Below are 27,042 nucleotides of genomic sequence, written 5' to 3' on the forward strand. Positions count from 1 at the left end.
CTTTTTAAAGTAATTCCCAGTTCAAAGATGGTGTCTCGCCAATACCCCCTTAGTCTTCGTGCCAGTGGCTTCTTCCTAGGTGCCATCATCTGGGAGCCAAATATTATTCAAAAGAAAAGTCTGTTGTCTGTTTCCCCCAAGCCCATTTTATTTCTTCAGATACCTGTAGCATCTTCAGCCTTCCAAGAAATGAAATGTAGATCGTCCATTTGAATTTAGTAGGAATTGCAAGCAAAGTTTTAAGTTGATTCCTTTTAAAATTATGTTTCTTACCTAATGCCTTTCCCATCAGAAATGCTTTTCCCCCAACCATAAAATTAATTAGTTGTTACTTTAGAACTGTAAATTTGCTACTGTTAAGATTCATAAATATTTGATATGTAAGGTATCTGGATTTCCCAGATTGCACAAATCATCCAAAGGGGGACACCCTTGCCCCTTGTAGAAGAACCTGATGTTTACAAGTCATATGGCTTAGACTACACAGCTCCAAAAGGGCAGAATCAAGGTTCACCCTAATTTTACCCTTCTGGACCCCTGTTTTCTTACCTCTTCCACAGTGCACCTATCTTCAACAGTTTCTTTATCTCTCCTATACTTATTTCTGCTCTAATCACTTCCCACTGCCTGTTTTGTTTGTAGTAGGAGACCTCTGGAATGATGGAGTGGTATCTCAGCTCTAACTCACGTTTGCTGTCTACCACCCAAAGCATCCTGTGACCCCAGTGAAGCTGTCAAACTGATCTACTGCAGCTATCATAGTTCTTTTGCCATTTTCTTTCTCTTCACACTCTCTCCTTATTTTGTCTTGATACCGTGTACTAAATTTTATCTTCAGAGTTAGTGTTCCTAATCACAAATGTCTCTCTTCCTCTCTGCAAAGTGAGGTGTCCGAGACTTTTCTAGGTCGTTTTTCCTATGCTTGAACTTGCCAACAGGGTAAAGAAATGAAATTAGATGGAGAGAACAAGTACATGAATTTAGGAATATCAAAGGAAAAGTCAAGCATTTAATTCTAGTACATTGGGGTTGAAGGCAGGAAGTTTGCAAGTTTGAGGCCTGCCTGATCTATCTGGTAAGAACCTATGAGTGGGTATGGAAGGAAGAGAAAGGCCTAAAGCCTGACCAAAAAAAGAGAAGCCCTCTGAAGCCAGCATCTCCCTCACTCTTTCTCAAATTTATATTTTACTTTTAGTGTTAATACTGGAAATTGTAACATACATCTTTAACATTTTATTGTCTGTATGGAGTTAATAATCAGAGTTCATGAAAATGCAGAGGCTGGTTTACCATTATCTCAATCCCTTATGCTCTTTTATTCATCTGTATGTGATATATATATGAGAACATGGGAAGAGGGGTCACTAGCCCCATACTTTCTGACAAGTGCTTTATTCTCTGAGCCATTTCTCCCTCCTTCGCACCCCACCCCCATTGTTTCTTAAGACAAATTTTTCTAGGTCAGGCAAAGTACCTCAGCCAGTGTAGGAACTTGCTATGCAATCCTTAGAACCCTTGTAAAGGAAGAAGGAGTGTGCTAACTCTACAGAATTGGCCTTCAGATGTGTTTCATTGTGCACATGCCCACCTACACACATCATATTCATATATATGGTATTAAAAATAGTCTAATGATTTTTTTCTGTTTTATTTCTCTCGTCGTTTTGGTAGATTCCAGTTACATGTTATTTCGGTTGATTTGTTTTGCTTACTTGTTTGTGGATTTTGCTTTTGAATAAGGCCTCCCTTTGTTCCCTAAGCTGTCCTAGAACTCACTATATGGTCCTGAACTCAGAGATCCTCCTGCCTGCCTTAGCTTCCCAGCTGCTGAGATCATAGGCACAGATAGCATCCTCAGGTCCAGCCCCAGCACCTCTCCTGCCCTAAGTGGTCTCCTCTTTTCCCTTCCTCTCCTTTGTTCTTTTTTTCTGTCTTTCAGTTTGTAATTTCTTCAAGTTCTGTAACTCCTCTCATTTATGTCCTACCAATTATTGAGCTTTTTACCTCAGATACTATATCTTCCGATGTGGAATTACTACTTGACTCTTTATAATTTTATTTTAAAATTCTAAACAATTTTTTCTTACGTCCTTGAACTTCTTTAAAATCATTATCTACTAATTCCAACATCTGAATTCTTATTAGAGTCTACTTCCTTCAATTTTTTTGAAGGTTTTTATTTGGTTTCCCTCTTCAAAATGGGTCACAGAGCTGCTCTTTCAGAAGACCCAAGTTCAAGTCTCAACACCCACATTAATTCCAACTAATCTAACATATCCTTTTAGCCTCACACACATGGTAAACAGACATACATGTAGACAAAATACGCATACACATAAAATAATTTAAAAATTCTAATTAAAAAAAACAGACTTGAGGTGGTTAACACAGCAATCGAACAGCAGAGCCTGTTTCCCATTGTGTAAGTTGCATCATCAAGGAAGAGACAGTTGCCATGTGCCAGCACCACTGGAGCAGTCTATCTGCTCTCACAAGCCCAGCTCAAGCTGTAGGCTTGTTTCCTGCAAGGACACCCCCGGTTTGTGGAAAGGTCAAGTCCATTCCTTTGTGGTGAGGCAGTGTTTAGTAACTGTAAGAGATCATGTTTCAGAACTGGTATTCCCGTGAACTTGCCAGAGCAAGCCTTTCCCTCTAGCCTTTTCCTTTGGATTTACTGCTGTTATTTCTCTGGGTATTTTCCAGACCCACTTAAATAACTGCAGACCCAGACTGAGTTTGTATCCAAAGCAAATGTTGTGATACTAATCCTTTGTTTTGGTGATTAGAGTTCAATCATTTTTTCAAGTTTTTTTTTTCTTATATCAAATAAGGCAATGTGTTTTTTTTAATCTTTAAAAATAAATGTTTTATAATTTCAAAGAGAAGAGTTTGTACCACAGTAACTCATAGGATAGAGATGAAATGGGGCCAGGGATGGCATGTATGAGGCCTAGGTTCTATCTCTAGTACCACGACAGGGGGAAAGGGAAATATAAAAATTCCTTCTTTTACTGGCTTTAAGGCATGAGGAGTGTGGAACCAACTTGGATTTACTGGTGTGTTTGTGTGTTTCTCCATCATGGTGCTCTTCTTGATTGTGAATGATTGAAGAGCTTGATAGGGAAAATAACTCCCCACTGTTGCCTTTTCCTTTGGGGTAGCCAAAGAATTTGAACCCCAGCCACCAAGTGTCCTTAAGCATTTATGATACATCCTTGGCTGGAGACGTGGCTATTTGTTCTAGAAACAAGGGCCTAGGGCACCACTTCTTTGTTCTGTATCCATTTGGTTGCTCCAGAAGGTAAAGTTAGAAGATTCCTGTGCTTGACTGCCAGTGGAGTTGTGAGGCCAAAAAAGAAAGTCAGAACACTTCTCATAGTCTCTGTGGCCTTGACAGTAAGTTGGCTGCTTTGGTGACTTTTCTTCTCAAGTGAGGGAAACAAAAAATAGATTTAATATTAAATAATATTCTCCTTTTTCCTTTTAGGACTCTTTTCCTATCTCTGTTCTACAAATAAGCAAGCATAATTATCATGTTTTTCTAAACGAGAAGTCTCAGCTTTTTTTTTTTTCTCCATCCATTTTGCAAATTAACAACTTGTAAACCTCCATCCAGGAAAAACCATGGGCTTATTGCCCATGTACATTAGGCAGCTAAAAGCTCTCCAGTGGAATGTATCACTATTAAAAATATTGTGAGTTTGGGAAAATATGCTGCAATTTGACCTCCATGACCTACACATCCTCCTTTGGTGCCTTGACTATTAGCAGCTGCAGAGGGTGACTCTGTGGGGCCCCCGTCTGTGGGCTAGCCACCCAATGTCAAACAGATCTTTAGGGTTTATTTATATTCCTGGCTTCTCTGAGCAACAAGTTATGGATTTGTGGGAGTATTTGACATGCTATATCTGGTATGAGAGTGAATGTTGAGATGGAAAGAATAGCTTCTCAGTTATCTTTGCACTCTTTGAGATGTAAGTCTGGCATACTTGATTGGAACTTCACTAGTGTGCAAATGCTCTGTTGATTCATGCTTAAACAGTGCAGCAAACTTACACTATATGATTAAGCACTGAAAGGAAGATTCAGGCAGTAAATTCAAGGTGATCAGAAAAGGGGGCCAGTAACTGGACAGGAGAGACTGGCCTGGTGTAGCCTGAAAATATTATTATAGCAAAATACCTCATAGCACCTGTTTGAGGTCTCAGCAGATCCGTGTACAATAGAGCAGGCAACCCATTTCATAGAGCTGTAAAATAGGCCATGGGGACTTTCCATTGCTTGAAAGAAAGGTCCCACTTAGCCTTTTTACTGCCTGTCTGTGTTTTAGTTTGGTTCAAGAAGTAGAAGAAAGGGCTTTAGTTTTTGTTGTTATTTTTTTTTTTTTACTGTGATTTTGTTGGGCATTTTAGTTTTATTAATTTGTAAAGTGTCAGGATCTGTTACCTGGTGTTTGTGCTAGAGAGCAGGGCTCTGGAGATCTTACCAGAATGTGCTGCTCTCCGGTTTCAAACTGGGCCTTCAAAAAAGTGGCCTGCTGGCCAGCCAACTGTAAGCTCAGCCAGTGCGCCCCTTGCCCAGGCAATGCCTACTCTATACAGGTCCCCACTCATCCCTATGCACACTCTCCCTTAGCCACGGAGCTACAATAACAGTACGCCTGTGATCTGGGAACCTAAGTTGAATTGCTTATGTTTCCACTGGGGAGCTCATGGATCCCAGTGAAGCTATTGCTGAGGACATTTGTGTTCTGTATGTGGCAGTACATTCAAAAGCATGTGTAGGCTGTGCAGGCCTGTGAAAGCTGACTGCAGACTTAGAAATAAGAGTGTAAGTGAATTTGCCAAGACATTGATGCTCTTTTATACTTAAAGCTGTAATTTGATTTTTGACCCTTGTATGTGTGCTAGCCATTGGCTGCTGGGGACATTACTTAATGAGGAGCTGTCAGGGTTTTTATCCACTTTGAAAAGCTTTTTGGGTTTAACAGCTCTCTGTGGATAGCCTGTAAAGAGAAGTGGTGCTTAGACTTGAACCTGAGCGCCTCACATTTGTAGACAAGTACTCTCCCACTGAGCCTCATCCTGTGCCACTAAGAATATTTAAAATTTAAGGTTACGTGCTATATGTGGGTTTGTTCTACTGCTCCTCTTTAGAGAAGCAGTGATCTTTTCCTTTAAGAAGAAAACTTCCTTAGTATCTGCGATAGTGACGGCTTGCTGACTCAAGGCCAGCTATGGAATGAATTTTGTCTGTCTGTTCCTGATTCGGGAGATGACTGAGAGGAGCAGGCTCCAGCCTTCATCCGGCAGGAATGTCTTTTTAAACAGTCAGGCAGATTCCCAGATTAGAAGGAGTCTGTGCAGCTGATGTCACTGTTTCCTGAGTAATTCTGGGTGGTTATTTACTGCATCTGGCTGCCAAGGGCCAGAATCTGTGAATGAGCCTCATTATTAGAACTCCAGGTTACAGGCATGGAGCAAAGCGCCAATTGTTGCCACATTTAAGATGAAGATTTCAAAGGCCTGCCGCCTGCCAAGCCCCAAGGAGGCGGTGGGGAATAGTGGGGCTGACCACACTCTCCAGGCTGCATTCTGAGGCGTTTACAGGATGGCACACAGCCAGGACTGAGACGCCGCCCGCATTGCCGCGGAGGCCGCTGTGCAGCCTGGTAGTGGTAAGTGGGGCATTTCCAGTTTAGAACAGGCAGTGTTTTAGACGCACCTGTAAGTACTGCTGCAGTTTTCCTTGAATTCTTGATGCAAAAGTTAGTACACTATTGTACTGAGCTAGTGGGGAGATCTTGGCCTCTTGACCATGTACTGGTGGTGAGTTGGAGCTATGTGGGAATCTGCTTTCATGCATTCTGCCGGAGACATGTAGCTGCTTGATAGTAGAGGTGCTTGGGAATCTCTCCGAGTTCTGTTCTGCACAGAATAAACTCTAGCGTGCATACAATTCATCTTGCCTGGTCTTTGTTTCACCAGGGTCTTTTTCTTACAAGCTGTCTTTGTTACCTATGGCTATGTATTTAAGTGGACTTACCGATCGGCACCATGGCCTTTCTAAAATCCTTTTGTGTGAGTCTAGAAACCTGTGTGTTTAGGCTCCTTTCTCTGTGTGTGTCTTCTACTGGGAGTAACTATTGTCTCTTAGATGAGTGGGGTGGTTGATTGGCTGTCAGCACCCCTTAACCTAATGTGTTGTTTCTTCAGCACAATCCTGGAGGAAGAGAAGGTACAGCAAGAAGAACGGATGAGGATGGAGTCAAGAAGACAGGCTACTGTGTCCTGGGACTCTGGAGGGTCTGATGAAGCACCACCCAAGGTAACGGAGGTTCCTGCCCTAGCTTTGAGGGTCCTCTTGAACTAAGTTCTGAAGTTTATGGAAGTAGATACTGTTGTCTGTGCGGTGAGCCCCCAAGTCATTGGAGGAGTAGGCATTGTAACTTATTCACCCTCCTCTCTGTAGATTGCCCAATGTGCTGCTCACCCTGTAGAAGCTGGGGAAGCCAGCGGCGGTGAGAGACTTGATGTGAAACTGCCCTTCCCTCCTCGTAGTGCTCCCAGGAGGTGTAGGTGGGACTTGCCTTTTTCTCTTGTTGGCAAGAGAATTGGGGATTTCCTAGTCAGTCAGGGTTTAAAACATCAGATGAGGCCACCAGCACTAGGAGTTTATTTCAAATAAGTGCACTTCTACCCACCTGCACCCTTTTTGCTTTGGTTTTGCTGGAGCTTTGTGTCCTGCTTCTGGGTTGTGGCTGGTGGCTAGGTGTTGGGGGGAGGGTACTACATTGCTCTCAAGCCTTTGTCACGCCTAGCATGATGTGGCACCTGGCCTTCTCTTGTTGCTTCCGGATTTTCTCTCTCCTCTCTCTAACTGGGGGAGGAAGGCCACTACCTTTTTACAATAGCTGAGCAGTGGTTGTAGATTTGGGACAACAGGTGGCCCTTGTCACTTTGCATACATTAAAAAGTTTTCACATCCCTTTTGTTTTGGATGGGGTAGACGCTTCATACAACAATCCAGTTCATACCTTTTTCTGAAAAAGTAAAAAGACAAAAGGCCTTTTTTTTTTAAAGTTGTTTTCTGCTGTATGATATACTTGATTAGCTAAAAATATAGGTTGACACTATATTTTCTTTTGAAAAGTAGGAATACGGAAACACAGGAATCTTGTGTGTGTTGTACTAGGTGTTCTGTCATGTCTGAAATTATATGGTAGTCCCATGTTGAGCTATGAAGTAGTGAACGTCACACACCCTGGAAATGAGCATAGGTGATAAGCCCAACTCAGTCTACAAGCCAGGGAGCCTTGTGGACCCAGCCCTTCACAGAGGGTAAAACCCATCACTTGAGGGAATGGTACTTTGAGACAGGCATTGAAGAACCAGATGTTGTTCCCAATTTAACAACAACAAAATCCTTCCTTAACTACAGAAGAGGCACCATCTCTTCATCCCAGAACATATGGCCCTCTGTGGGTTGTTTACCTTTTGTCTGTGAAGTTTTGTTTTAATTTGATTTGGGGCTTTTTGGTTTTTTGCCTCCTGCCTCAGCCTCCCAAATTCTTGTCTTAATTCTGTGACAACTAAGAATAATCCCATATTGGGAAGCAAGAGAAATCTCATCACTTATTTCTCAGGCCAGGGTTCAAGCAACTCTCTTTATCTGAGGTTTGGCTGGTAATAGTCTAATGATGGCATATGCCCAATTACTGTAAACCTCATTCTCTTAGTTTATAGGATGGAGATATTAGTACTCCTGCCTCTTGGAGACATTGGTGGAAATGTAGCAGGTGGCCCTTCTCTGAGTTTAGAGTAACTTTTCCACAGAGACTACACTGTGGGAAAGATAAACAGTGCCTGGCTATCTTTAACTTTTCCTTATAATTTGTTGGGTTTTTAACACTTTCAAACTTTCAGCAGACTTTTTAAATTAAACTCAGGTGTTAGAAGTGGTTTGGCTTCTTTTGTGTTTCAAATAGAAAGACTGGCTCATAAAGTTCTAAGTATCTTTCACCTATTTACTCAGTTCTCCCACTAGTCTTTCCAAATTCATATTCTGAGGCATTCTTCATGTTTCTTCTGCTCCCCACCCCCATTTCTTTGTTTAAAGCAGAGGCCAGCATATGCCCCCGATCCAGTTCACTGCACTTTCTTGGGGACACAGCTTCACACACTCAGGTGACCATTGCCTAGGCTGTGAGACCAAATCTAGGCTCCTAGTTACACAAAGAATTATTTCCTCTTTTACTTCTCTGGCAATTGCGTGAGTGGGAATATAGAGACCTTAAGCAAAGATCAGTCATTGTCACCACACTTCACCAGCGAACACATCTCCAACCACACTTATTACACTAAGAAAAACTCACAGTTTATGGAAGAATGGCTCTGAAGTGGTACAATATTAAGTGAAGGCCTATCTAGCATGTACTAGAAGAATATGCTCTTCAGATTGATGGATTTGGTGGACATTTTCTGAAAAAATAAAAAGTGAAGCCCTCACTTCAGTGAAAACCATTTCTAAAACTTGAATTTTCAAGCAAAAATTATAGTTTTGAAAAACTTAGCAGGCAGCTAGTGGTGGTACACACCTTTAATTGTAGCACTCAGGAGGCAGAAGCGGGCAGATTTCTGGGAGTTTGAGACCAGCCTGGTCTTCAGTGCTAGTTCCAGGAAATCCAGGGCTATGTAAGAAACACTGTCTCAAAACAAAACATAATAAAAACTTAGCACCTTGATCATGATAATTTCCAGGTTGACAGGCTCTTTTGGAGGGCTCGTTGCAATATTAACACATAATTGTTAGAGGTGGTTGTGTTAACTTCCTGGGGTTTGCAAACAGACATCTGTTCCCTCCAGAAAGAGCTGCAGTGACCAAGTCCAGCTTGCTAGACCAGGTGATAATATTGGTCTTTCCCACAGAATATTGGGAGAGGCTGCTTACAGGGGGATGGGTGACCCCAAAACAGCCGCATCATTACCAAGTCCCACACTGTCACAGAAGCTTCAATTAACCTTCCATACTATATTCTCTAGCATAGCCAAAGCCATGTGCAACTGGCTCTGAATTATATATACCTGGCAGGGAGGTACAGAGGAGTAAACCAATTGTATGATGCTACATCAACAAGCAGGACCTTGAGGGGCTCTTACAAGTAGTCAGAGCTGCCCTGATAAAGGTGGCAGTTTTCCTGGAGGACAGTGTTTCACAACAGAATTACATCCTGCCTTCTAAATGTATTATAGTGAGATGGTCTGTGTAACTTAGTGAACTAATGCTTTCCAGATGGCTAGTGGGATGTGACAGAATCACACATAGGTAAATCGACCATCAAAGGTAAAAGCAAGGTGTAGTGGCTCATGCTTGCCATCCCACATCCCAAGGCTAATGCAGAAGATACCATGTTTGCGGACATATTGATAGGGCTGCATATCAAGACTTCATCTCAAAAAATTAACAACAAAAAATACAAGCCAGAGTCATGAATTTTAATATAGCAGATTAGTTATGAGGTTGAGATGCCACACTGGCCCTTGGTTTTAAGAAACATTTGTTTAGTGATTTGGGGTATAGTATTAGGAAACTATGTTCACAATTGTGCTGAAAAACTTAGGGGCACAGCGTTTTCCTGACTGTGGGTATATAGCCCAGAAGTAGAGCAGTTGCCTGACAACTGTAGCCTAGATTCCATCTTCCATCTCCAGAACAATTCCATTTCTAGTTGCACAGCTGTGTGAGGCTTGGTTTTATTTTTGTTGTTGTTTTTTGTTTTACAATAGTCACTATTTTAGTGAGTTAATTAATAAACAATGCAAAGCTGCACTTGTGCTAAGATGCACAGTGGAATTAGTCCTGCCTCACTGCCCAGAATCACCCCTCAGTCCTCCATTTCTGTGACAGCCATTGTGGTTATCAGAAAACTTCACTGGGTCCTGTACACCTTTGAGGAAAGGCACCAGCCAGCTCCATACCTCCAGCCTTGATTGTCACCTTTTTATCCTTTATCTTCACAAGTGAGAATTCAGCAAAAATCTCACTTCTGTGTTTTGCTGTATGATAACCCAAGTTTGCCTTGGAGGTAGGTAGTAAAGAGTGCCCGCTAATCCACAGTACAGAGTCAGTAACACAACTGGGGAAAGTGGCTCCATCAGAAGCACAGGACATAAGAAGGAAGCTCGTTCAGGCCAAGGCCTGAGGCAGAGCTGCCCTACCATCTTGCTTATTTTAAGATCATGACTTAGGCTGGATACATGTCTCAGGGGTTAAGTGCACTTACTACTTTTGGAAAGGACCAAGGTTTGATTCTCAGCACCTATATGGCATCTCATACCGTTGATAACTCCAGCCCCAAGGGATCTGATACCCCCTTCTTACCCACAAGGGCACCAGACACAAACATGGTACACATGTATATATGCAGGCAAAGTAGTCATACATGTAAAATAAAATAACATAAACGAATGTGACTCACTGTGTGATGTTTAATACAGGCTTTGCCTTGTTCAGGCTGATGCCTTCCATGTTCCTTTTTATTTGGTGAGACATAAATGTATTTGTTAATAGAGTAGAATTGTGACACAGAGATTTAGGGTTTCTGCCATTGTCAACTATGTGAGCTTTTTTTGCAATCCCTGACTTTTCCGAGTGTATTTAAAGTAAAGGATCAGAGTGGTGATACAGCTTTACAGCATTGTTGGCACAATAGTCCATTCAGTGTGTACAGGATACATTGCATAAGCCACAGTGTGTTTTTCCATGTGTTTTTTCCATGCCACTTTTCTACATTTAAGCCAGTGGATGCTACCATGTGACTGTTGCCCCATCTTGGCTTCAGGAGCCCATCCCACACAGTCAGCGCACTACATCATTTTTTTAATTACCACTTTCCTGGGCTGTTTGATTCTTTTTATCCACTCGTCAACTGGCAAATATGACTTCCCATTTCTAACTATTAATGAGAATTTCCTTTTTTAAAAATTCTTTTCTCTTTTGGTTTTTCAAGACAGGGTTTCACTGTATAGCCCTGGCTATCCTGGAACTTGCTCTGTAGAGTAGACTGGCCTTGAACTCAGAGATACACCTGCCTCTACCTTCCAAGTGCCAGAATTAATGTTGTGCCCCTCCACCACCTGGCTGTGAACAGTGTTCTTATATGTGCATGTTGTTGTGTGGGTTTACATTCTCATTTCTCTTGTGGGTTTACTGGATTATATGGTAATTCTTATGTTTCATTTTCTCAGGGATGAGCCGGCATAGCAACTGCTCTGTTTTATATTCCTAGTAGCAGTACATAGAGCTCATTCCTCCACTGCTGACCTTACTTTTATTTTGTGTCTTTTTCATTACTCTCTTGGAGGTCATAATACAATTACTCATTGTGGTTTAGAATTGCCCAAAGGTGCTAGACACTTTTTTTCTGACCAGTCTATATTCTCTTTGGGTCTACTCATATCCATCACCCCTTTTGGTCTTGTCCTATAGCCTAGGCCAGCCTTGTCTGTTTTGTGTTACCAGTTTTGTTTGTGGGTGGGGGAGAAGATGGTCCAAGGCGGGATTTCTTTGGATAGCCCTGGCTATCCTGGAACTCGATATGTAAACCTGGTGGTTCATGCCTTTAATCCCAGTCCTCAGGAGGCGGTGGCAGGCTTTGTCCACTTCTAAATCAGATGGCTTATTAGTTTTACACACACCTGTAAGAACTCTGTTGCACTGAGAGCCTTTTAGTTTTCAGCTTGGCCTTTTTTCTGTGGTGTGACCTATAACACAATTTTTTTTTTATTTTGATAATATAAATTTTATATTTGATTTTCCCTTTATCCATTGAGTTTTCAGGATCAAACATTGCCCAACTTCTACTCCAGGCTATTTAAAAGATTTACTACTGTTTCTTTAATCCTATTATAGTTTGACCTCTTACATTTAGGCCGTGAGTTAACTGTCAGGTAAGTTGTGGGGAAGTGTCAGTTGTTGAAGATTCTTCTTTTGCTGAAATATCTCACTTCCTTTTGATCATTTCTTTCGATCAAGTTGTATGAGCAGTTACTTTACTGTGGGCCATTGGTTTTTCAGAATTAGAAGACCCATCCTTACAATGTTCTGTTTATCTCTTCACAGCCCAGCAGACCTGGTTATCCTAGCCCGAGGTCCAGTGAAGGATTTTATCCCAGTCCACAGCACATGGTCCAGACCAATCATTACCAGGTATATATGAGTTGCCACAGATACGCAACATGCTAGTGGCTCATCAGCACTTGTGTGTTGGAAAGAACCTTGAATTCATTTCCATTTTCTGGTTTGTCAGCTTATTTTGGTGAGTGGAAGATAAGACACTGGCTACCTTGGTCTTTGCCTTGGAGATGCTTATTTTTACTTTCGTGCCATTCCAACCTCCCACAGGCCCACAACGTTCATTACTCCTGTCTTAAAGCAGGCAGGCCAGCCTGTGGCTGTGTTAGCCCCATTTGCTCTCACCTACTTCTAAGGGACAAGGTGGAGCCGTAGACACATCTAGACAGACCCAATTTTGAAGTATAGTTTTTCCAGAATACAAACATTAAATGTAAAGCACTACACACACACACACACACACACACACACACACACACACACACACACACATATATATGTGTGTGTGTGTGTGTGAAGGTAGATGAGATAGATGCCCTGCAGATGAGTGAGGAGGGGTCCTGGGTTTGAAGCAGTATCTAGAAGTCAAGGGAAAAATGTTCACTAACACTGAACTGTAATCCCTGCTAGCAATGCATAGGTCCTATTACCAGTGAATGCCAACACTGCCACGTCTACACCTATACCATGACCCCATTCTTTAGGAAGCATCTTTATGCCCTTCCCAGCCATCCCTAGAGGTTACCACTTTTCTGATTCCTGTTACCTGGCTAGCAGAGATGTGTTTGTATTTTTCCTGCTCTAGAGTTTGATGTAAGTGGGGTGTGTGTGTTTGAGGGGTCAGTTTTTTCCTCATGATAAGGTTTGCTGAGGACATTCCACAGGATTACATATAAAATCTTGGGACAATATGGATAAAAATACTTAGCTGTTGGTACTAGGGTACCAGGGGAGAAGATAGATGCTGACTAGAATGCAAAAGGCTATAAGTCTGTGGTAGTCTAGGACAGTGGGTACTGGGCAAGTTTGGGCTCTATACAGCACATCGTTTCCCACATACTGATTGTTATGTGGAGCCAAAGAAGATTCCCATCATTAGGAACTGGTTTAGGGCTAATGATCAGGCCTGTGTTCTGCTTCATGATAGCTACCCTCTAGAGCAAGGAGAATAAGTCCTCAAGTTCATTCATCTGCTGTATAGGCACTTAGAACATAAAGGGAAAGTCTTCCACTTTTTTTGGAAGGGTGCATGGTGGGGTGTCTTCCAGCTCAGCAAAAGGTCTTCCATTCTGACCAGGGCAAGGATCAGAGCACTGAGAGTTATCTGGATAGGCTAAAATATGCAAACTCATTTCTGACTGATAAGAGACCCTAGATCTAGCACATAGCACAGCCACCCTGGAGAACAGCCAGGACCAGCCTAGCTGGTAGTCGGTGCTCAGCTGACCCTAAGGGGAAATTAGACAACAGTATTACTTTCTTAGATAGCTATCACTTCTATGTGTCCTCACAGATACACAGGAAATCTGGACAAGCTCGAGGACATGTTTGTAAATGTCTGATCCCACTACTTGGGAATCTCCTGAGGGTTATTTAGAAAACTGCTATAAATTACACAGAACCTCTTCTTTCTAAAAGTTTATGTAAGTTCTGTTAATGATACATTGGTTTTTATAAAAAAAAAAAATAGTGTAGGGGCTATTGGAGAAATCGATCAGCACTTAAGAGCACTTAGTATTCTTGCAGGTTTGTCTACCACCATCAGGCACCTCATAACTGCTGGTAACTGTATTTCAGGGAATCCAACCCTCTCTTCTGGCTCCTTTTAGCACCTGCACATAAGTGATGCACATACAGACAAGTGGACACATACATACTCATAAATAAAAATGTATAAAAATAGAAAATAGTAGTGGTACAACACTTGTGTCCAATAGGGTTTTTCATTTATTACATTCTGGGGACTTTGAGCATTTGCCAAACTTTGCTAAGGGATGTATTGGTGTTTGGGAGTGTGGATTTCACTGTGTATTTATCTTATCTCACAACAGTAACTGACAGTTCAGGCCATATGATGATACCCTGAGTCTGCTCCCTGTTCTTTCAATTGAAGAGAAGCCATTTCAGGAGATTCTCTGCTTTCCTTCTGCCTGGGTTTTGTCACCATGTCCCTCTGGACAGTCTCTCTCTCTCTCTCTCTCTCTCTCTCTCTCTCTCTCTCTCTCTCTCTGCTACAGTCACTACTCCCAAAAGTAGAAGACATGGCCTCTCCCACCATTATCAGCCTCTTGCTCACTGGGAAAAAAGAAAAAAAAAATTGGAGTTTTGTTGTGGTCTTTATTCTTGTTTGGGAATGAGTTTATTTAGAAGTTTTGGGGGGGTTTTGAGACACTGTCCTGGAACTTAAAATGTATACTCCTAGAGTTTGCCTGCCGTTTTCTCTCAAGTGCTAAGATAAAAGGTGTTTATCACCATACCTAGCATGTTTGGAATTGCCATGGGAAGCACTGCTGTTTGGTAGGGTTGTGCTCTGTTTTGTTTTTGTTTGTTTATTTGTTTTTGAGATGGACCCTCACTGTGAAGTTCAGGCTGACCTCAAACGCTTGGCCTCCTGCTTTAGCTTCCAAGTGCTAGAATTACACCACCATGCCCTACAGGTATTTCATGGTTGCTTTAGCTCTTGGTTGGGGATGGATGGTGTTGAGTTAGTCAAAAAGGGGAAATTCTGGAACTGAACATGAAGTAACTATATCATGTGCCTTCTTATCCAGCAATAGTCACCTTGAGTGCTTCTGTGATGTACAAATTCCAAAGTAAAAAATTTTAAGGAATGTATAGAGTGTGTGTGTGTGTGTGTGTGTGTGCGTGCGTGCGTGCGTGCGTGTGCGCGCGCGCTTCTTTTGTGTAAGTAGGTTTGTATGGAGTCACTTCAGGAATGTCATTTACTTCCTCCTGTCATTGCCTGGTGTTCACCAAATAGTATAAACTGACTGTCTAGTAAGCCCAAGGGATTCCCATTACTGGCATTACAAGAGTAAGCCTCCATTCCCTGCATTTTTTGCATGTGTTCTGGGAATCAAACTTAAGTCTTAATGCTTTACCAAGCAGGGTAGCATTGTCTAAAGCAGAAGCCAAAAATTGCCTTTCCTGAAAGGACTAGAGCGATGCCTCAAAGAGTATGTGCTGCTCTTGGAGAAGACTAGTTCAGTTCCCAGCATCTATGTCAGGCAGCTCACAACTGCCTGTCACTCCAACTTCAGAAGGATCTGATGCCTCTGGCCTGTGTGGGTATCTGCATTCTGATGTATATAACCACACAGAAGCACAATGCATAACCTTAAATTAATAAAAGTATTTTTTTAATCTTAAAAAAAAAATCTAAACTTAGTGATGCAGTGGTGACATGTACTGTTAGTCCCAGCACTTGGGAGGTAGAGACAGGTGGATCTACAGAATGAGTTCCAGAATAGCCAGGGCTATAAAATCTTATCTCGGGGGGGTGAGGGGCCTTATTTGTGTGCTCTGTCAGCTACCTGCATTCCTGAATTCCTGGTCAGCTTTCAGGTTTAGTCTGAGTTCAAAGTTGGCAGCATTGGCTCTGGTGATTATGTTGGACCCACTCAGATAATTGAGTCTCCAGTTGTGTCCATGATTTAGAGGCATATCTACAGGGTCTTTTTTGTCTAGTCAGAGGATAGACATGGGTAGAGGATCACACTTGGATCTGTTATATCAGAAGCTTACATTGCCTCCTGAATTACTCACAGGTCTCTGGCTACCCTGGTTCCCATGGAATCCCAGCCATGGCTGGCAGCATTTACCCAGGTCAGGCTTCTCTTCTGGACCAGACAGAATTGTGGAATCACAGACCTCAGGAGATGTCCATGTGGCAGCCCAGTGTGGAGGTAATTGGGGTGTTATAGCAGTTCATACCAAGAATTCCAGATGAGGCAGGAGGATTGAGAGTTCCAGGCTAACGTAGAAGCCAGGCCTTACCTCAAACAAGACAAAAACTGATGAGATGATTTAGCAAATATAAGCACATTTGAGAGTTTTCCTCTGACTCCATCTACATGTATGGACACACACCCATGATGATGATGATGATGATGATGACGACAATAATAACAATAACAAAATGTTAAAAAAAAAATGTTTAAGGTGCCCCATCTAGTCAGTCTTTTCTAGTTTTGTTTTGTTTTTTAATTACCAGGAGACTGGGGATTTAACTCAGTAGTAGAGAGCTTTCCCTTCATAGTTCAGTCCCTTTTTACTGTACAAATAAAAAAAGGAATACTAATAGAGAAGTGCTATAATCCTGGCTCATTCAGTTTGTTTGGAAAGTAGAACTCTCAGTTGAATATAATTTGTGTGCATACAGTTAGGGAAAAATATAGACCCAGCTATGTTCTTTGAACTGTGAACATTATATACAAATTTCCTGCTAAGAACCACTTTTATAGTACTATTTATTATAATCCAAGAACTTCTCTAGGGACTCAAAAGATGGCTGCTTGGTTAAGAACACGGGGTGGGGGGGGGGCTAGAGAAATGGCTCAGAGGTTAAGAGCACCGGCTGTTCTTCCAAAGGTCCTGAGTTCAATTCCCAGCAACCACATGGTGGCTCACAACCATCTATAGTGAGATCTGATGTCCTCCCCTTGTGAGCAGGTATACATGCAGACAGAACATTGTATACATAATAAATAAATAAATCTTTAAAAAGAAAAAAAGAACACTGGCTACTTTTCTAAAGGACCCAGGTTTGATTCCCAGCACCCACATGACAGCCAACAATTATCCATAATTCCAATCTTAGGGGATCAGACTCCCTCTTCTGAAATCCATTAGGCATCACACCCAAACAGACAAAACATTCATACACATAAAATAAAATAATTTAAAAGAATTTTTATAATTGTCTATTATTTGTAGTTTTTTTTTCTAGAAGTAAACACGTCCTTTTTAAAACTTTTATAATTTTATTTTTGAGACTGACTCTTACCTTGAACTGCTTATGCAGTCCAGGATGACCTTGAACTGATCCTCCTCCTTCTACCTCCTGAGTGTTGGATTATAGGTCTATACCACGATAACATTCATGCAGCTCAGGAGATTAAATCTAGGGATTCATGCTGCTAGACTAGTACTTGTAATGACATATCAACATTCTCAATCCGTGTGTGTGTGTGTGTGTGTGTGTGTGTGTGTGTGTGTCTTTGTTATTTTGGGAGATGGAGAGACCTGTGTTCTACATCATGAATATGAAGATCAGAGGACCACTTTATGGAGTTAATTCTCTTCTACGACCTTTACATGGTTCTAGTTTTTGTTTTGTTTTGTTTTATTTTTTTAAGATTTATTTATTCATTTAGCTAGTTACTTAATGTATATGAGTGCTCTATTTGCATGTGCCCCTGCAGGCCAGAAGAGGGCATCCGATCACATTATAGATGGTTGTGAGCCACTATGTGGTTGCTGGGAGTTGAACTAGAAGAGTAGACAGTGCTCTTAACTGCTGAGCCATCTCTCCAGCCTCATGGTTCTAGATTTTGAACCAGGCTTGGAGGACAGTGCCTTTACTCACTGAACCATCCCTTTAGTGTTTTTTGTGAAACAGTCTGATGTAGTGCAGGCTGACCTTGAATCCCTTCTCTTCCTTCCTTAGCCTGCCGAGTGCTGGCTGACATGTGTGCCACCACATATGGCTCTTGTTTAAGTCTTATTTCAGCTTGCTCTTCTTACTAAGCAGTTGCTTTCCTGTTTTTACTGTAAATGGTATTGCATTCTTTTGTGTGTTGGACTGTTTCTTAGAAGTAGCCCATACACATGAAAATTAAATGCAGTAAATCTCAGCCTTCAGAGAGGTAACTGGAGTATAAAGGTCTATATGCCCACCACTATTTGGCTTAACAACAAAAGGTCCAGAGCACAAAGTAGGAACATGAGAGCAGACTCAGTAAACTGAACAATCTGTTAATAATGTCTCTTTCAGGACTCAGCTTTGGACCTCAGAGGGATGGGACAAGTGCTTCCTCCTCACCTGATGGAAGAGCGTCTAATCCGACAGCAGCAGGAAATGGAAGAGGACCAGCGCTGGCTGGAGAAGGAAGAGCGATTTCTGGTAACCACTCTGTAGAGCACTTACCCCATCAAGGTTTACCTCCTGCACTACTGCCCAACTCCATCCTAGTCCGAAACACTTGCCATCATGGGCTTTCTGTTGGTTTTGATGATATTTTAGTAATCCATTTCCAAAATGTTATATTGTGGCTCAGATTTCTCTGGGTTTATTTTCTTTCAGTTTTTTGTTGTTGTTGTTCTCATCACCACATTACACAGAGACTTAAGTGTTAGGGTGAAGGTAAAGTGTTGTGTCTCAGCCTTGTAGCCATGTGCTCATGTGACTCTGGGGCCTGCTTTGCCTTCTGCCTCTGCTTCATTGTCTGACAGATGCATCTGGACCTTGATAAGAATGATCTTTCAGGTAGGTCTTGCTGACCAGAAAGGTTTCTGCCTGAGCCTCTTAGTGTGCTGTGTCCTTGGGCCTGTGAGACTTGTACCTCCTGCCCTACAGCCATAGAATAGAAATGTGGCTGGAAAGAACCAGGGTTCTTGCTGCTTCCACAAAGTCTTTCTTAGTAGTTTTACCTGGGGAACCCAAACCTGATTCCTTATGCTTCTGCTGTAACCTGTATTGATTAGTTTTATGTCAGCTTGACACAGGCTAGAGTTTTTTGGATGGAAGGACTCTTGATTGAGAAAAATTCCCCCATAAAATTTGTCTATAGACAAGTCTATAGTACATTTTCTTAATAATGATTGATGTGGGTGGGCCCAGCTCACTGGGGACAATTCCATCTCTGAGCAGGTGGTATATAAGAAAAAAGGGTAAGCCAGGCACAGTGGCATATGCCTGTAATCCAAGCACTGAGGGAGGCAAATGCAGGCAGATCTCTGTGAGTTCAAGGCCACAAAGGTCTACATAGTGAGTCCAGGACAGCCAAGGCTACATAGAGAAACCCTGTCTCCAAAAAACAGAAATTCCTTAAAGTCTATGGCAAAAATCATTTAAATCAAGCAGTCTTGGTATTGTAAGGCACTGATTTCAAACTATACTCTTCAGACTTCATCAGGTTTGATTCTAATTTCATTCCTCACATGCAGCTCTTTTTTTTTTTAAGAGGGGTTGTGTCTACACTGTCTTGACAGTTGAACAGAGACTTGTGCATCCTAGCTAATTTCTCTTAACACTGTTCTGCACAAGTTAAAGCACACTTGACCAGTTTGAGTGAAAAGGTTGTTCTGTTTAAACTAAAGTTAAAACAATGAACACTTTTGTACTCAGTTTGGTAGAGCATGCTTTAGCTTGTGCAGACAGCTAGTGCATTGAGTTGTACTCCTAGGTCAATCCTGGGGCCATCTCAGAGAATAGCAAACAGTGTACACAGAAGAGCCACAGAGTAAATCACACTGGAGAGGCTCTGTTTTTTGTTTTTTGGGGTTTTTTTGTTTGTTTGTTTTTTAGTGTTTTTATTTTTTATTACATTTATTTAGTAGCAAGAGGGGACTTGAGTTTGCCCTGGCATGCATGAGTACATTTTGGTCAAAGTACAGTTTGGAGGAGTCATGCCACCGGGGAATGTTCTTGGGTTTTCAGGCTTACAGGCAGGTGCTTTATTTGCTGAGCCATCTTGTCAGCCTTCAGTGTCTTATTTCTGATTCAACCTCAGATGGACACATATTCTATATCTCTGTAGATGTAGCCTCTGTCCCTTCAGGACAGCACATCAGCTCTTAACACATGTTCTTATTAAAGTTAACAGTGAGTAATAGGACAGTAACAATGACAGTATTGCTTGAATTCATATGGTATTTTCCATATAATGTTTCTATATGAACTCATTCAATTTTCAACCCACCCGGTGCACTTAGGACATGTTCTTAATCTTTTGTCCATCCTTTTGGGCCCGTATGTGTTTCAGAATTTGTTGTGACTGTTTTTTTTTAACTACTTAGAAAGCTAATATATGACACAGTTATTATACTCTAATTCTCCATTAAAATCCCAGAGTCAACCATTAACATTTCTACACAGAATACAAATATATTTACTGGGGAAAAAGATAAAATGTCTTCCACTTAGTCAGATTTTACTGCTATATCACATACCTTTAAACTAAAAAATGCAAGTTTACATTTTGGATGGCCTTTGGTCTCCTCACAGAGGTGAGGTGCTGATGCAGACCAGAGGGTGTGTCGGTACTAGGACCTACGCTCTGTGCAGAGTGGTCCTCCACTCCAGCCTTGCTGCATGTTCTTTGTGGAACTAGGGTATACACAAGTGTTGCACTGTCAGTTCCCTCACCATATGGATTTACACTTTATATCCCTTTGGAGAAAAGGAGTATCTTATACTTTGAAGATTTTAAGTCATTCCACAAAATAATAGTAGTAGTTGTGGTTTAATTCCTCTATTCTGGGTTGTCAGTTTGGGAATGAATCTAATAATACACGTGTTCCCTGGCCTATCTCTTAAGCCTTTTTTACTCAGAATGCCTCCTCACCATACACACATAACATTTGTTTGAATTTTTAAATGTAATATTATTTGAATTGCTGATAAGTTTCAGTACAGGTGTGCTATATATGGCTCCACTGAGCAGGTTTGCTGCTGTTACCAGGTTACTCTGCCAATGAGGTCACAAGAGAAAAGGAGCTTCTGTGCCCCTGTGGTGCTGGGGAGACATCAGAGTCCAGATGATGTGTGAGCTAAGTCTTAAAAGAGAAACTGGAATTTGCAGAGCACAGGAAATACATTCCAGGCAGTGGAAGAGCGTGGGTAATGACGTGGGGTCATGGGACTGGCTTAGCCAGATGTGACCCGAGCTGGTCTCCTGAGGGAGTTGGGGAATTCTCATCAGAAGGCTCAGGGGTGCCTGTATTCTACCGGCTTCTTTTTCTTTGAGACTATTTGTATGTACTCTACCTCTTATTCTGAAGAACATGGTGAGTTCTGGTGAAGGCCTATCTCATGCTCTGTGCAGGATGTCTCCAGCTTCTGGGTAGCTACAAGTGTGTGTTCATAGCCATCACCAGAGCTAAGTGACACCTGCCCAGATCCTGACTACAATGGCCACCTTCATGAGTCTCCCTCCATGCACAGCATCAAGGCCTACTGGAGTGTCTTTACAATTCAGTTCTAATTAATCCAGTATAGACTCTATAATTACTGTCTAAGTAAAGTGCCATCTGTCTATATAAAGCCTCATCTGCCTCCTTGTTTCCAAGCTGCCCTGCTGTGAATGTCTGTGATGTACTCTGTTGTTAGTTAGGACTTTTGCTGCTGCTGTTACAAGGTCTCACTAAATTGTCCACACAGCTTGAATTTACTCATTGTGTAGCTTAGGAGTTCCCAAAGCTGCAGTCCTCCTCTCAGAGTAACTGAGATCATAGGCTTGTGTCAATACACCCAGCTTGCCCTCTGTGTTGTGCTGTCACCCTGTGAATTTTGACCTAACCACTTAGATTCTCTAGATGCACAGCTAAGTCGCTGTTTCAGTTGTTTTTTAACAAATTGGTTTGGGGATGTATCGCTGTGGTTAGTAAGATGCTTGACTAACATGTGTAAAGTGCTGGGTGTAGCCACAGTATAGGGAAGAAAATAAACAAATCACACAACTATAATCCTAATAGTCAGCTAGCTGAGGTGGTATTACTGTGAGTTCCTGCCAACCAGGGCTATAGCGTTTTATCAGCACATCTAAAACCACCTTGAGTTTTCTTTTCTTTCTTCATTTTCAGTTCTTTTTTTTTTTTAATAATTAATTTTTATTTTATGTGCATTGGTGTTTTGCTTGCATGTGTCTATGTGAGGGAGTTGGATTCCCTGGAACTGGAGTTACAGAGAGTTGTCAACTACCATATAGTTGCTGGGAATTGAACCCAGATCCTCTAGAAAAGCAGCCAGTGCTCTTAACTCCTGAGCTATCTTTCTAGCCCCTTATTTTCAATTCTCATTACAATATTTGTTTTCCTGAAGAGTTGCTCTCTTGTGCCTTGTGTTATTTGCCTGCTTTTATTTAAAAATGCCTGGTCCCCATAAAACATGACTGTATGTGTTAAACATTCTACTCATAAGAGGAAGCTTTGGAAAGGCCTGCCAAGTTTGTTGGAAGCATCTCATAGTCTGCAGACAAATCCCTATACATTTACAGCTGCTGGCTTGGGCTTTGTACTAGTCCATTTAGAGTTTTGATTGATGCTCATCAACTGAATGATATCCTAGTTTGGGTGTTTTTGAAGCAGTCTTCTCTCTTTATTCCCCTTCTTGCCCTTCCTCCTCCCTCTTGGCTGTTTTATCAGCACTTAAAAAATCACCAGATCCTAAACTAACTATTTTAGCTTTCTCTTTGCTTTTCTTGTCATTTCCCTTATACACTTAACCTTGAGTAGCTGAGGTGTTGTTCCTTTTCTGCCTTTTTCCACATTTATAGTCACCAGATCCTCTTGGTTCTGAGGCCTGCCACCCGCATACTTTCCCTGACCATATGTTTTCCCGTCTTTTCCCTGCTCAACTGGGGGCTGCTGGGAATAGAGTCTGTGTTCCTCCCACCCCATACAGGCCCTGTGATTACCATAGAAAATGTTGGGTACTGGAGTCAGTGCTCCTCATAGACTCATCCAGTCTCTCAACAGGTATTGATGAGCAACTTTGCACTACAGTAAGTTCAATGCAGTGCCCCTGCCCATTGCCTATGGTGAGGAGAAAGACAAACTAATAAAGCAATGGTCAGAGAAGGAAAGTGTTTTGAAAAGACTCTGGAGAGGAGTGCCTTTCAGCCCCAGAGCTTCAGGGTGAACCTGTAGGGTAGGGCTCAGAGTAGACACTGTCTCATCCTAATCTGGTATTTAAAAAAAAAAAATCAAAATATCTTCTGCCTCTTGCTCTCTTCAGAGTGCTGGCTGCAGTTGCATCCGTTTTCATGTAGAACCCTTGAAGGGAGATGGGCAGAGCATACAGGGGTATAAGGAGATGGACAAACCTAAGGGCTTCCCTCTTGAGCTCCATATGAGGGATGGAAAGACGCTGTTAGATGAGTGGACTGCTTGCCTATTTAAGTCACAACGAAATGTTCTCTAAAATGTGTCACTCATGTTTTCCCTGCTAAACTGGGGGCTCCTGGGAATAGAGTCAGTGTCCTTCCCATCCCATGCAGGCCCTGTGCTTAGCATAGAAAGTGCTGGGTACTGGGGTCAGTTAGCAGTGCTTCCCCCTCATGCATTTTCTTGTGCGTCTGCATCTGACTTGTCAGATTGTTCCTACTCCCCAAGTGTCTGGGGACACACACACACTCTGGAGGCCTTCACTGATATTTGGGATATGCACCTGCCCTTGAGCAGAAATGCAGGTGATGGTGGAAACAGGGTTGACTGTGGTGATGTATGAGGAGGAAAGAACTGTCTACAGTAGAAGGCACCCTTCCCATCTGAAAGGTGTGCTTTCACCTGCACATATGTGTGGGCTCCTGCACTTCAAAGTCATGTGCCTTCTTGGAGCACATTGCACCCATGTTTAGTTTCTGAACACCTGCAACTGCTGAACCAGAGGCACTAATGAGAGTTTGCAGCCACTTTAAAGAGGTCATGCTAAAAGACAGTTCAGGAGTTGCCCTTTCTTGGATCCTCAAGACTCCAGCAGTCTGAATGTAGAATGTTTCTCAGAGTGCTGTGTCTGCAAGAAATGAGGGTCATATCAAGTCTGTATTATAGATCCATGCTCTTATAAAATAAAATCATAGGAAAATTACATGCCTAAAGAAGTACAATATACAAGCCAAACTTCCTTATTTCTTCTAAATGTTATCATGAGAGCATGTGTTTGTACACATATGTAGATAGATAGATAGATAGATAGATAGATAGATAGATAATAGATAGATAGATAGATAACTTTGAGAAGGACTGTTGAATATGGTGCCCAAACTCAGGTTCAGGTTTGTCACAGCAAGCACTCTCTTCTGCTAGGCTATCTCACTGGCCCAGGTTTCCTTTTAAACTCCAGCATCCTAAAAATTCCGGTGCAGGTTTCTGTGGAAGATTCTGAAGACATCCACTATGTCTGTGGTGAACTGGGCAATGTTTGTTGACTACATGATTCCCTGCTGTAAGCAGATAGATACTGTTGCCTGAAAGTTAACTAGTTCTATTCATGATACTATCCAAATTATTTTCTACTAGATCACAATAACTTGCTTGGAAGACTTAGGTTTCCAGAACTCATGCTGGGTTTTGAGGTTGCTTCTAGTAGCTGCTACTATCATCCACTGAGTCATTTATCAAGAGCTTGGATGGGTCAGTGGTCTCTCCTCAGATCATGGTCCTGCACAGAATAACTTTGGTTACAGCAGCTTCTGCCTGAGGTCACATGCCCTCTTGACAGCAAATGCTGTCTGTTCTACCGTGTCCCCTGTCCTATCTCTAGCTCAAGATTGTAGCCTTTCTTAGATGGCCTGTGCATGTGAATCACTGCTCTAATTGCTAATGGATTCCTTTGCCAAAATGCTAGTAGCCAAGGCAGAGCTGCAGTCTAATGAGAAACCTTGTTTTTCTTCTGAGCACTGTTTTAAAATAGTGACTTGGCTTCTTGTTGCTGTACGTATAGTCCTGTACTAAAAAAGGGACTTTTTATGAAGTTTAAAATATGGAAGTCCAAGTCTTGTCTGCATAAAGCATACTCTGTGTTCCTCTCATACAGTGGACCCAGTCAGTCCTGATGAAAGAAAATCCACGAGAGAGCTAGGGAATAGTAACAAGGGGCAGCCTGCCAGAGAACAGCCTGCTGTGGCAGCCCTTGGTCCCCTTACAGGCTTTCAGGGAGAAAGGTCGCTACATTGAAAGCCTTAGGCATTTTCTAGCAACGTGAGTATGAAATCAGGAGCCCTGAGCTCTCTTAACTGGCCCACGCTGCTTACAAACTCTGGCATCTTAAAAAAAAAAATTCTGTGCAGGCTCCTATGGAAGCTTCTGAAGACACCCACCATGTCTGTGGTGAACTGGGCACTGGTTGTGGGCTATGCACTTCCTACTGTGAACAGGTAGACTGTTACCTGAAAGTTGACTGGTTCTTTTCATAACACTATCCATATATATATGTTATAGTGTTGTGGGTTTGTTTGTTTGTTTGTTTGTTTTTTGGTTTGTCCAGATTTTAACCCATTTGTTGCTGCTTCCCTAGAACCTTGATTTTGTGCCCTATAGGTGGAAGCAGCAAATGAAAACATTGCAAGACCCTGGACTGTACAGTAGATTCCCCTCCAGCCATCAGAGGGCTACTCTGACCAGTCCACATAGCTCTGGAGGAAAAAATGCAGGGTCTTAGCCCAAAAATTAAAAAGAAGAGGTACATAAATGGCTTAGTGGGTAAAGGCACTTGATAACAAGCCTGACAACCTGAGTTTGATTCCTGGAACCCACATACTGAAGAAGAGAATCAACTCCTTCAGGTTGCCCTCTGACCTCATTTGCCATATATATGCATATGCACATGCATTAAAGATATTTAATATTTAAGAAAGAAAGATAGAAATGATCCAAGATCCACCTAAAGGCTGACACTGTGGGCTAAGGATAAAGTCATTGGTAGAGCACTTGTCTAACGTGTTCAAGGGCCTCAGTTACATTCCCAACACCAAAAAGAAAAGGAACGGTGGGTTTATCACATAGCCAAGAAATAGTTACCACTTGGGAACACAAACAGCACAGTGACACTAAGATGATGTTGGGTATAGGCAAGAGGACTAGCTGGAAGCCAGTACAGAGTTGGGACTGCCATATGTGAGAGTTGGGTATAAAGTGATGGACTTAAGTCCAAAAATATGATACATATCAGTGAAATTATCTTGGCCTTTTTTTAATCTTCAGAAACCTGATGTGAGGCTCTCTCGAGGCAGCATCGACAGGGAAGACGGGAGTTTTCAGGGTCTGGTAAGCACCTGCCTGCACTGTCCCTAGAGCTTGGTCTCAAATTTTGCTATGCTGGAGTCTTCTACATCTTATTGTATGATATCCGGGCCTACTGACATTCATGATATGGAATAGAATGGCCCTTCTGTAAAACACATAAATATTGTCTAAGACTGTCAAAATATGCCATGTACTAGATTCTTCAAAGATGGAGAGTACTGTCATGTTACTGATACAGACTTTTAGCAGTAAGCTGAACTCCGCTGTAAGGATTAGAGTAAGAGCTACACAGTTGTTGAGGTTGTACTTAAACTCCTTCCTGCCTCCATCTCCTGGGATTTCAGGTCTGCCACATCATGCTGGGCATGATTATAAATCTTCCATAGTCATTTAAAACTTTTTCAAACAAGATGCCTTTCTTCTGGGTTTTAGGGCAGAAACCCTGTCTCCAAAAAGAGAGAGGGAGAGAGAGACAGAGAAACGAAAAAGGCTGGGGAGGGTGGAGCTCTTCTGGCATCTTCAGGTACCTGTCACACATGTGTAAACACTTGCACGGGTGCACATACATACATACATACACACAGAGACATACACTTTAAATCTGGGGAGGGGGTTGGTTTGGTTTTGTTTTTTGTTTTTCGAGACAGCCTTGGCTGTTCTAGACTTGTTTTGTAGTCCAAGGCTGTCCTTGAACTCACAGAGATCTTCCTGCCTCTGTCTCCGCAAGTACTGGCATTACAGGCATACACACTATGCCTGGCTCACTTTAAAATTTTTAAATGCTGGGCTGGAGAGATTGCTCAGAGGTTAAGTGACTGGCTGTTCTGAGTTCAATTCCCAGCAAGCACATGGTGGCTTATAACCATCTATACTGAGATCTGCTGCCCTCTTCCGGTGTGTAGGCACACATGCAGGCAAAGTATTGTATAAATAAATAATTAAATA

General features: G+C 42.0%; 1 protein-coding gene across 23 annotated transcripts in view; it reads left to right on the forward strand.

Moving 5' to 3' along the window:
- Ptk2 (protein tyrosine kinase 2) overlaps positions 1-27,042 on the forward strand; it is a 207,450-nt gene that overhangs the window by 164,479 nt on the left and 15,929 nt on the right. For 12 of the 23 annotated variants that reach the window (XM_060389301.1, XM_060389300.1, XM_060389308.1 and 9 more), the window contains 5 exons: positions 6,216-6,327; positions 12,121-12,207; positions 15,900-16,037; positions 18,128-18,256; positions 26,056-26,118. In XM_060389301.1, coding sequence (XP_060245284.1) covers positions 6,216-6,327; positions 12,121-12,207; positions 15,900-16,037; positions 18,128-18,256; positions 26,056-26,118 — 529 coding nt within the window. Of the gene's footprint in view, positions 1-5,332; positions 5,678-5,705; positions 5,727-6,215; positions 6,328-12,120; positions 12,208-14,696; positions 15,867-15,899; positions 16,038-18,127; positions 18,257-26,055; positions 26,119-27,042 lie in introns of those variants that run through there. The other 11 variants (XM_060389295.1, XM_060389296.1, XM_060389303.1 and 8 more) reach the window with 5 other exon arrangements.

The sequence above is a fragment of the Meriones unguiculatus genome, chromosome 8, assembly GCF_030254825.1.
Source record: "Meriones unguiculatus strain TT.TT164.6M chromosome 8, Bangor_MerUng_6.1, whole genome shotgun sequence".
Taxonomy (NCBI): Eukaryota; Metazoa; Chordata; class Mammalia; order Rodentia; family Muridae; genus Meriones; species Meriones unguiculatus.